This window comes from Ictalurus punctatus, chromosome 5 (genome assembly GCF_001660625.3).
Source record: "Ictalurus punctatus breed USDA103 chromosome 5, Coco_2.0, whole genome shotgun sequence".
Classification (NCBI taxonomy): domain Eukaryota; kingdom Metazoa; phylum Chordata; class Actinopteri; order Siluriformes; family Ictaluridae; genus Ictalurus; species Ictalurus punctatus.
The window spans coordinates 1,132,055-1,144,554 of NC_030420.2; the positions used below are offsets into that span (position 1 = coordinate 1,132,055).

At 42.2% G+C, this 12,500-nt stretch overlaps 1 protein-coding gene across 3 annotated transcripts in view; it reads right to left on the minus strand.

The window, feature by feature from the left end:
- The window catches only part of si:dkey-220o5.5 (actin filament-associated protein 1-like 2), a 35,455-nt gene that overhangs the window by 11,988 nt on the left and 10,967 nt on the right, over positions 1-12,500 (minus strand). For 2 of the 3 annotated variants that reach the window (XM_053680042.1, XM_017467516.3), the window contains 3 exons: positions 12,223-12,360; positions 9,132-9,259; positions 1,383-1,485 (listed from right to left, as the gene is read on the minus strand). In XM_053680042.1, coding sequence (XP_053536017.1) covers positions 1,383-1,485; positions 9,132-9,239 — 211 coding nt within the window. In that variant the 5' untranslated portion in view covers positions 9,240-9,259; positions 12,223-12,360. The remainder of the gene's footprint in view (positions 1-1,382; positions 1,486-9,131; positions 9,260-12,222; positions 12,361-12,500) is intronic. The other variant, XM_017467517.3, reaches the window with a different exon arrangement.

Sequence of the window (12,500 nt, forward strand, 5' to 3'; positions counted from 1 at the left end):
GAGAAGACACGTAAACTAGTCAGTACTTAATGAGATGAGACACGTAAACTAGTCAGTACTTAACGAGAGGAGACACGTAAACTAGTCATTATTTAATGAGATGAGACACGTAAACTAGTCAGTACTTAATGAGAAGACACGTAAACTAGTCAGTACTTAATGAGAGGAGACACGTAAACTAGTCAGTACTTAACGAGAGGAGACACGTAAACTAGTCATTATTTAATGAGATGAGACACGTAAACTAGTCAGTACTTAATGAGAAGACACGTAAACTAGTCAGTACTTAATGAGAAGACACGTAAACTAGTCAGTACTTAATGAGATGAGACACGTAAACTAGTCAGTACTTAATGAGATGAGACACGTAAACTAGTCAGTACTTAATGAGATGACACGTCAATTAGTCAGTACTTAATGAGACGAGACACGTAAACTAGTCAGTACTTAATGAGAGGAGACACGTAAACTAGTCAGTACTGAAAGAGAGGAGACACGTAAACTAGTCAGTACTTAACGAGAGGAGACACGTAAACTAGTCATTATTTAATGAGATGAGACACGTAAACTAGTCAGTACTTAATGAGAAGACACGTAAACTAGTCAGTACTTAATGAGATGAGACACGTAAACTAGTCAGTACTTAATGAGAAGACACGTCAATTAGTCAGTACTTAATGAGATGAGACACGTAAACTAGTCAGTACTTAATGAGAAGACACGTAAACTAGTCAGTACTTAATGAGATGAGACACGTAAACTAGTCAGTACTTAATGAGATGAGACACGTAAACTAGTCAGTACTTAATGAGAAGACACGTCAATTAGTCAGTACTTAATGAGAGGAGACACGTAAACTAGTCAGTACTTAATGAGAAGACACGTCAATTAGTCAGTACTTAATGAGACGAGACACGTAAACTAGTCAGTACTTAATGAGAGGAGACACGTAAACTAGTCAGTACTTAATGAGATGAGACACGTAAACTAGTCAGTACTTAATGAGAAGACACGTCAATTAGTCAGTACTTAATGAGACGAGACACGTAAACTAGTCAGTACTTAATGAGAGGAGACACGTAAACTAGTCAGTACTTAATGAGATGAGACACGTAAACTAGTCAGTACTTAATGAGACGAGACACGTAAACTAGTCAGTACTTGATTCAGTACTTAACCAGATGGAACACTCAGATATTTTGTGAATATTCAATAATTATTAACGGCGCTGTAGATATAGTATAAATGATATTACACAGTAAACGAATATCCCAGATGTGTTGTGCAAATTTAAGGTACTGAATCCATGCTGTTTAATGACTGCATGTAAATGGAAGTGCACGTTATGTAGAGCGACACTGTTTGTACTGATCTGGACTAACCTGTAGATTGAGTGGATGGAATAAAAGGCTCCGCCTCCTCATAACAGTCCTCCTCTTCCTCCAACCTGTACGGAGGCCGCGGGGGAACCACGGGACCTACAGACTGAGGAAACACACGGGATTCATGCCATTGAAGAAGTTTATTAATAAAGACAAACCCAAACAGCACGAATCAACACGTCTAGATTCAGAAAGGTGATGAGAACGGTCTTCTTAAAGACTTTACAGAATGAACTCGACCTCGCTTATCCATGATGAGTCACACACACCGACTTAAACGTACACCGTAAACGTCCAGAATAACAAGCTGGGAGTTTAAAAAAACATCCTTTCGAGCTTCCAAGATGATGAACTGTCTAAGGCGATGCCCTATCTCTGGAAGATCACGAGTTCAAAGCGTAATTGGTGCTGGTCTCTGGGGGAAGACGATGGCGTTCAGAACGGCGACGGCAGTTCGTACCCTGTGCTAGCTCACGTATGTTGGAGGAAGCACATCGTAGACTTTGTCCTCCCAAGCTGTTGCTAGCTAGTGGAAATTCAGCAGTGAATAAACTGCGAGGGAAAACAAAGACCTCCTTCTGTCCATACATGAAGGTTATGTGAAAAACAGCTGTCGGCCATTAATCAAGTTCATTCAAGGTCGTTGTGTCCGTATCGAACCTGTTGACCTTTCGGAGGCCACCGGACCAGACGGCGTGTCTACCGCGAGGTCTGTTCTTCTGATCTACATAGCGATGTCAGGGAGTGGTGGAAATTGGTGTTCCGCGAGGGGACGGAAGTCTTTTAGGAAGTACCCCCATGTTTGAGAGGTCGGGGAGGAGAAGACCACCAACCCACTCAGAAACACACACAGCTTAAACACCATGCGAGAACTTCTCTGGTGCTTTGTAGGACATTTGAAAGTGGACTCGTTTATCAATTTTTTTGAAAAACGCCAGAGAATTCTTGCTTTAGATTTTCTTAAAATTGGTTCATGCGTCATCAGAAGCGCTTTCTGAGGACCACCGGGTTTACAACACCTCTTTTACGGAGGTGTAAAAGATAAGCTGGTGGTTGTTGGGAGATCCTGGTTCATCACGCACAACGGACCGACATTTCGGATCAGTCGTTTTCAATACACGATGCTGTTATAGAGATGATTCTGAACCGGGAAGGTCTTCTCAGTCGGTGTACAGTAGACGTCTCTGGTACGTCTGCGCTCGCTGGGTTACCTCACTCACGTCTACTCTTTCACACGTGTGATGTAACGTGGACCACGGTGCCAACAATACGAGCGACAGCGTTTAAGGGTAATAAAAAAAGCAGACGTATAAAAAAAAAGGTTGGAGAAATCCAAATGTGAAATCTGAACTTGTGCTAAGTCCAACACGTATTCGAGGACAGTCTGGTCTCGTCTGAATCGTCCAGAAACACTACGTAACGTGTTTATTTCTCCATATCAGTCCCCACGGTTTCCGCGGCACGAGAGACGGGAGGGTTTTTATGACGCTACATTTTTTTAAAGTGTTTATTCCTTCCCTTTTTATCTCCTGCATGTTTTCCTTCTTGGCATTTAAGGGAGGAGCACGGCACGTACTGTACAGTCAGCTCCTCAGATACATATCTGCGGTAAAGAGATGAAAGATCCATGTGCGTTTGTGTCCTGTACATTAAAAAAGAAAAAGAAACAGGAGGATAGAAGGATGGAAAGACGGATGGAGCTCTGAGCACAAAACGAGACAGAGACAGAAAGACGAAAGGATCGATCGAAAGGTAAGTCCGAGCTTGTTGGGTCCGTGCTTGCTTGGATGTTGGCACGACTTCGCCACTGACCTCATCGTCTCTGGGGGTCTGACTCACGCCATCTGACTTCCTCCCCCCCCCCCCCCCCCCCCGAGTCGGGGTTCTATCACTCCATCACTTTTATCACTCCATCACAAGTGCCTCTCTACCCCCCCATCACGTAGACAGACATAATTGTCCATGCAAAACGTCCACTTCCTCTCTTCTCGACCAATAGGATTTCAGTTCTCAGCCTTTAAGATGGGCCCCATGGATAAACACAGCATTTCCTGTCTCAGATAAAAGTCCCTCCTCCTCACATCCTCTTCACATACATTTTTCAAACTTTGTTGAAGCCGTGGAAACTCAATCCAATACCACACAGGATAATTACCACAAATCGTAGAAAATCGTTCAGAAATCGACATATTAAACTAAAAACTAAGAACCTTAATCCCAAAGCACAGGAACTCAGGAACTCTTGCACTTTTGGGGGTTTTTTTTGGTGCGAAAACAACCGAAAAGATATAAGCAGCTGTTCGAATGAGAGAGAACGTTCTGGAAACTCTGTCTTTCAATCACCTGATCAGCTTTATCGGTTCTACCAAATAGTGGGTGTGTCCTTCTTGACGCCACCGCAGGTGGAAATCGTTCACAAATGACGTCATCGTCATTACATTTACGAGAAAATTCCATTCAAACGGTTCACAACATCTGGAATTAAATAAAAAATCTCTGACACTTCGTAGTATGGCAGAACCCATGAAAGGTCCGTTAGCAGTCAACGCTAAGCGTAATTACGTTGTGCTTCTAGTTATTCCGAGTATTTTCTCAGTGACTTACCAACATATCTGAGGTAAATGTTGATATTCCAGTCGATTTGGTCTCATTTTCACAGTCACTGCATCTTTGCATCGTCCTTAAACGTGATGTTGCGGAGTTAAACGGTGCTAGGTAAAACGTCTGCTTCGTTCATAAGCTAGCATATGGTCCGTATCCGGATTTCATTAACCTATCGTGTTCAAGAGTGAAAATTCACACGCTGTGTCTTAAAGCAGTAAGACCGCTTATCGGATATGAGTCCAATCTAGGACCACAGGCGAAAGAGTCTCAGGTCTGGTCTTAAGTGAGGGGAAAAAAAATAAATTGGTATTTTTGGCCAAAGTCTACACGCTCTCGCCATGTGTGAGACTTTAATCAATCTTCTTTCCCATAGACACACTCTCACACACTCTCACACACTTTCACACACACACACTCTAAATGTTGTTTATCTGTGGTAGGCCACTTGAAAGGTCTCGGTTATGGAGCAGGGTTTCACCTCTGACCTCCAGCCCGAGCCTTGGGTGAAGCGAACGAGCGAATCCGCAGGGCAGATGGGAAACTCTGAAATGGCCGACCACAACACAGCTCCGGTCCAATCCGCCGCCTTCTAACCTCTGATTGGCCGACCACAACACAGCGCCGGTCCGAGCCGTATACAGTAAAGCCCACAACACACACACACACACACACACACACAATAAAAGCAGGCCTGTCATTACTGCTGCAGAACCAGTGTGTCCTAAAATACACTCATACGACCAAACGTCCTCGAAAATACACACAGCCTCCGTCTCAAACGCCACGGTCCTCCTCTAGTCAGTGTTCTTACAAGACAATCAAATAACCATGTGGTCTTGTTTTCTATAAAGTTTCCTCGATCACATGTTACAAATAGCGTCAAAATAGCGTCGCCTAAAATACACACGGTGGCTGCGTCCCAAACCTTAAAATCAATAGCCACTATTTAAGAAACCTCTAAACATACAGAATCTGTTTGAACAGGATGTCTTATCTCATTATCCACAATGCACCAAGCTAGCATCACTGCTGGGTTTCAGCTGAGCGCGTTGACCTTATACGAAACCCAAATTAGCCAGGTAGCTACCAAGCTAGTCATACCTTACCTTTATTTAAATTATAGCTACCAATTAATTAATAAACCGCTTTAAGAGGACGCACTACAGTAAAGAATTTTCCTGCGTCATGACACTGTATCATTAGTGATGCGGTCTGGTTTCATTTTTGACCTGTTAGTGTCACCAAGCTTAAGAAGGACTATAGCAAATATTCCTTCAGATCAGAAAATAGTACAGGTAACACTAACAGGACAAAAACTACACTATACTGTAGTGCAATAATATGGATCGTTGGTGTACCATTTCAGAGGCAGAGCAATTATTTCATCCTGTTATACTGTTTACAGAGCATCTATCTACCCTTCCGGTGCAGTCCCGTTTGTTTGTTTTTTGTCCTATTAGTGTTACCGTAATTTAGTGTACCGTACCGTATTGTACCGTACCGTAATTTATCATTTCAGTTCAGAAATGACGTTATTTACCCGATTTCTCAATGATCAGGACTTCAAATCATTTCAAAAGTAAGAGCGCTTCTATCAAACAGTCTGTGACACACCCAGCGTCCCCTAAAATACACATCACAGTCTTTCAGTGGCCGCGTCTTTAAATCCACATCACAGCACACCAACGAGTGTCCCCTAAAATACCACCACATCACTGGTACACATTACACTGTCTCCTAACACACACCCACACAGACACAAACTATTTATACGTACACACAACACACAGTGTATAAATGATACAGTACTTCTACACATTACAGTCTTCAGAGCTCATTCAGAGAAACACCATCAGAGACACACATTAATATACACATGCAGATCGGTTATATGGTATATATCCGCAAAATCATCACGACCCCTGAGTGAAGGTCCCCTAAATAGGGAGCAGGCTTGTGAAGAAATCCACAAGGCCACACCTCCTTCACTGAAACTGATACACTGAGGCCACACCTCCTTCACTGAAACTGATACACTGAGGCCACACCTCCTTCACTGAAACTGATACACTGAGGCCACACCTCCTTCACTGAAACTGATACACTGAGGCCACACCTCCTTCGTTGAAACTGATACACTGAGGCCACACCTCCTTCACTGAGACTGATAAATAAAAGCCACACCTCCTTCACTGAAACTGATACACTGAGGCCACACCTCCTTCACTGAAACTGATACACTGAGGCCACACCTCCTTCACTGAATCTGATACACTGAGGCCACACCTCCTTCACTGAAACTGATACACTGAGGCCACACCTCCTCCACTGAAACTGATACACTGAGGCCACACCTCCTCCACTGAAACTGATACACTGAGGCCACACCTCCTCCACTGAAACTGATACACTGAGGCCACACCTCCTCCACTGAAACTGATACACTGAGGCCACACCTCCTTCACTGAAACTGATACACTGAGGCCACACCTCCTTCACTGAAACTGATACACTGAGGCCACACCTCCTTCACTGAAACTGATACACTGAGGCCACACCTCCTTCACTGAATCTGATACACTGAGGCCACACCTCCTCCACTGAAACTGATACACTGAGGCCACACCTCCTCCACTGAAACTGATACACTGAGGCCACACCTCCTCCACTGAAACTGATACACTGAGGCCACACCTCCTCCACTGAAACTGATACACTGAGGCCACACCTCCTCCACTGAAACTGATACACTGAGACCACACCTCCTTCACTGAAACTGATGCACTGAGGCCACACCTCCTTCACTGAAACTGATACACTGAGGCCACACCTCCTTCACTGAAACTGATACACTGAGGCCACACCTCCTTCACTGAAACTGATACACTGAGGCCACACCTGAATTATTTTCACGGACAGGCCGTGAAAACTATAAACCTAATGTCTAGCTAAATGAACAACACTTTCAGCTGTCTAATTCGCCAGCTCACGACCCTTTCCATCTAAACTGGTTTAATCTCTTGAGCCTAGTAGCGAATGTTTTATGAGCAGTCGAATACTCTTTATTTTTTTAGTTATGAGAAAGAACAATTCACTTCTATTAATCATTGGGGGCGGAGCCCAGATTGTTCTCCATGCATTTTTTCCAGCTCAGCTAGTTTTGTTTTGTTTTGTTTCATGGAAACTGAAGCTGAGGTAAATTGGCTGTCAGTGTATGACATTGATCAGAAAAAGTCGGATTTATAATAAAACGTGTCTCGGGTGTGTCGCTGTGTGCAGGACGACCAGAACGATAAAATATCTAACGTTTCTAACTAGGCTAGTTTGTTGTCGCTAGCCAAGCGGAGGCACAGATAAGCTATCACTGTATGGGTTTAGCTGCTACAGAGCCACATAGAGTTCATTATCTTTCCTTCTGCTCTGCTCAGATCATGTTCACGTAAATTGGAAGTCATATAGACATTTATACGCCTTGTTCTCCTGTTCAGCATCAGAGGATGTTTCTGTTTCAACACCTTTACTGCTTTAAAAATAAATAAAAACCCGGCGTATATCCATTTTCCCTCACACTGACCGGTGCCGCGAGCCGTATTCATCGAAGAGCCGAAGCACAACCGAGCCGAGTGTCGTTCCACACAATGCCTGCAGTTTTATTTTTTAACCGCTAGAGGGCGTACCTTTAAGATATAAAAATCAACACACTCCGTCTTTTAAATTTGGCCCAGAAGGTTCTAACGTGTTCTCGTGTTGCTGTTTGAATTCGAGAGCGTGTGGAACGTTCCGCGATAAAGGTGCTTATTGTTGAGCCGAATCCCGGCGGTGACACAATAACGCAACAATTCAGCCAAATTCCACAATAACACATTTTTGACATTTCTGACCGAGTGAAAAACGCCTCCGATTAGACGCAGCGCAGTTTTGGAAAGGTACCGAGTATGAGGCAAGGAGGCTGACAAATGAAATGTTGTCCTGTGAGACAGGGTCTGGCACAGAGCCTCGAAAAATCCTCTTAGGACAAATCTTTCATTCCCTGCACGCTAAAACACACTACCATTAGGGTTTATAACCCACGTGCGCTAGTGCCGTGTGCTTCCCTGAACTATCGAGTGACAACCTGTAAAAATCCACGGTATGATAAACATCCAAGCTAATTTTCTCTCAAGTTTAAATTTCATAAACGTCAACAAGAACATAAATTATTTCCTAACATTTTCGACATCAAAGATCATATTTATTTCTATTTTATAACCGACGGCGATGCGTCTGCTAGCTAACAGCGCACCTAGTTAGCTAGCCAAGGTTAGTTGCTATGCGTAAACGCAAAGTTTACACTTAAAATTCTGCCAAATTTAGAGCCAGGAGGAAATTCATTGGTTCAAACAGCCGGTGGGTGGAGCTATTTTTGTTCTTCTTTAAAAAAAAAAAAAATAAATAAAAAAAACTTTGCTAGTTTGACTGCATGGCAAACTTTGTGTTAATTTTCTATACATGCTGTTAAGCTAGCTCAATTAGCTTGACCTGTAACATTTGCTTGTTCGATAGCTAGGTGGCTAGTTCATGTTAGCTGTATTATGTATTTTCTTAATAATTTGCATGTTATTAGTTGTTTAGTAGTTTGGTTAGATTTGAAAATTAGCTCAGTTAGCTTGATCACTAGCATAAGACTGTAAGACTAAAAACAGGTGACTAGCATGTTCGTTAGTACGTTACGAGTAGTGTTTAAATAAATAAATAAAAACTATATTATGATTAAATTGTTGGGTAGTTAGGTAGGTAGGTGGGTATGTGTTGTTGACTAGGACTTTTCTTAACAACTCGCACGTTATTAGTTGTTGAGTAACGCTTTTAGACTTTGTTTCTGCCCAGAAACTTGCTAGGTGGCTAGTGTTAGCTGGAAACTTTACTGATAACTAGCGTGTTTATTAGTTTATTTAGAAGTGCTGTAAGATTTGAAAATTGCCCAGAAAGTTACAAAGAACGTTCGCTAGCTCCATTAAGCAGTTAGCTAATTAGTAAATGCTAGCTAAAAACGTTTTGCTGTTCGTCTAAATATTTCAAAATGTGTGTCAGATGTTTAACAGCGGATTCGTTTGCTGTGCGTTGGAGAGCTAATAAAGTTAATCAGCCGGACGCGGCGGGACTCACCGTGCAGTGAAGCCACTTGGAGTGCGGATTTTCCGATGAACCCGGATCGCTAGCCGAGTTTCGTCTGAGGTCGTTAGCTGGGACTCCAGAGGGACAGTTCATGATCATGTACTCTGCATCTTCCACTGCTGAAACACACACATTCACAACACAAAACACAAACACACTCTTCTTTAATTAGGCTATAACATTAATAAGTTGTTAGATCGCTAACTTCCTGATGTGTGGTTTGGTTTTAGAGAATTTCAGAATGATATTTGGGGGGAAATCTAGCTAGCTAAGCTAAATACTAAGTAAAGAATACGTATCTCAAACGCACCGCTGTTTAGAATTCAATAAAACTCTGTTTACGTGGTAAACTATACTTATGATAGCAGTTCATTCGTACGTTTTCTTAATTATACGTTTGTGTATGAGGGAATCTCTGATAAAAGAACATTACAGTAACCCTTCTGTGCCTTGAGAAACGATCCGCAGGTGTTATTAAAGACATTCACTCGTATTCGCGAGTGATCCATGTTTGGCGATGCTGATCCACGCGTTCACGTCCAGGCAGTGAGTCACACGCTGCTCCTCTCGCGGGGAGACGACTCGCCAAATCCGTGTTCAATTGCTTTTATTTGGCGCTCGAATGCAAATGACATGCCTCAGGAATGACTGAACGTCTTCTCCAACATTTTCTTCAGGAAGCCAACTCTGACTCACACACTGCCGCTAAAATCCCTGGTATTAGACTCGGGTTTGAGGAGAAGCCAGGATTTGATTTCAGTGCCGTCACAAATCACGTACACGCTGCTCGGGTTAGATAAATCAAACGCAAGCGGTAATCCGTTGCTAATTGATATCCTCGATAATGACGTTAAATTAAATGAAACGTGTGCCTCAAAACATATCAACAGCTTCTTCTGGTTTTGCTCAGTAACGTCTCTGAAATCTGGAATTAAATCCAGAAATTATACAAGAGCTTTTTGGCTCAACGGTTATTTTTTTTGCTCTCAGTGGCTGCTCCGTGTAGCAGAAGGGGCGGAGCCATCATGGCCGCTGTGGACTGATTATTTTTAAAATGGCCGTCACACTAAGCTAGAAAAGCAAAATGGTTATTGTAGACATATTGGGCTGTAAAATGAGTGAGTTTTGGTGTAGCCTGCTGCAGTTTGAATTTCTCAAAATGGCCGCCGCGCTAAGTTAATAAAGCAAGTTTATTGCAGCCATATTGGATAGAAAATTCCTGTGGAGGCTGTTCTGGCAGATCAGTGACATCAGGTACCACGCGGACAAAAGTTTAGCAGAAATTTTAGTCTATCGCGGTTAGAATTTTTTTTTAACGGCTGACACACCGTTAAAAAAGCAAAACGGTCATGACGTATCATTTACGTTTACGTTCGGCGGCCATATTGGATTGTAAAAGGGACAGTGTTTATTTTTTTTTCCTGTGGAGGCTGTTCTGGCAGTTCAACAACATGACGAACCAGACAAAAATGCTAGCAAAGTATTAGCAAAACATTACCACAAAATTTAAAATTTTGTTTAAAATTTTCAAAAATGGCCGACACGGTACGGTAACAAAGCAAGTTTATGGCAGCCATATTGGATTGTAATATCAGAGAGGTCCTGTGTAGCCTGTTCTTCCAGCTCAATAGCATTAAAAAAAATTAGCAAAAATGTTAGCAAGCACGCCGCGGATTAAAATTTTAAACACACTAAGTTAAAAAAGCAGAATGGTTATGGCGGCCATATTGGATTGGAAAATGAGCGAGTTCCTGTAGAGGATGTTCTGGCAGCTCGGTCATGTAAAGTGTTAGCGATATGAAACAGTGTAAGAACGTAGCGCATAAAACATGATTTGAGGCACAGCCATTGTGTTTATTCTTCATTCTTCTTCTTCTTATTATTATTAATATTATTCCTACATAAAGATTTAGCTGCTCAAATCATTAGAAAGAAGGACCATATATCCCCTGCTATCTTTCTTTATACGTCGTAAACTTTATAGCTTTATTGTGTATAAACTTTATTTATGCCAGTGTAAACTCTATTAATAAAGCTCAGCTTTAACACTGAGAACTTTCCGGAAGCTGCAGCTGATCTGAAAGAGTCTGAAATACAGACAGCTGGAACAGAGTCCGCGACGAGTAGGAGACTTTTTACAGCGAGGCTGCAGTGACGCTCTTCGGATAGTTGGAGTGTTAGATGTGTCCTGCTCGACCCCTACATGACCCCTGCATGACCCCTGCATGACCCCTACATGACACACACTTCACACACACACAGACTCTTTACAGAGTACTTCAGACTCTATTAACAGCAACGTTTTTGCAACACAAAGAATCCTGTTTCACTGGTAAACAGAATTTAAAAAATTTCCCCAAAAATGAATAAATAAAAATGAAAAATAAAACATTTTTGTTTAAAGTGTTTCTATGGATAAAGTGAAGATTTATCTGTGATTAAAGATGATGGAGACACGCTGTGTGTGTGTGTGTGTGTGTGTGTGTGTGTGTGTGTGTGTGTGTGTTCCACTCTCTCCACGTGTTTGGACGGCGCTGAGTGATGACATCATCTCACTGCTCCAAATCAGGATATTAATTAAGAACAAAGGAAGAGTTCATGGAAACATTAAAAAATTTCCTCTGCTGACTTTTTTGTTTGTTTATTAAAGAAACTCTCTCATTTGTTATTCCTGAGTTCGGTTAATCGCTCATTATTGTTTATTTATTTATTTATTTATTTATTTATTTATTTATTCGTCCACTACTGCATTACCGCTGTATAATACACTGCGTGAACTCACAGCGTCAGCTAAATACAAGTTAGAAATGTCTAGAACGTCAACATTTACCTCAGATGTGTTGATAAATCGAAGATAAAAGACTCGAAACGATTAAAATGACGCTGTAATTATACTTAGCATCAGTCGCTAACTCTCAGGCACCGGCTGAAAATGACGGCGAATCTTCTCAGGAAACACGACGAGATGTAAATGTAGAAACGACACTGCTGTAGTTTTTTGGGGGTTTTTTTTACTCACTTTGTGTTTGTTTTGTGTTTGAAAGCTTTAAGGTGGATGTTAAACAGCAGCGCTCGCACTCACCCGCTGTGTCTTTGTGCTCCTGCAGTTTGGACAGGAGCTCTGAGATGGACTTCTTCTTGGCCTGAGCGATGTAGCTGAGGTTCTCACCGTCCAGAACCAGGAGGAACGCCTGCAGGTCCGAAACCAGCCGAGCCAGAACTGAGGAGCAAAAAAACCAGTCACCCGGTTATCTCCACTTCAAGCGCGGCTCTGCTCCGGAGCAGCGAAGAATCGTTTTATTAACGTACAGTAGAAACGAAGCAAAATGATGAATCGATTCATTCCGATATGAATCAGTC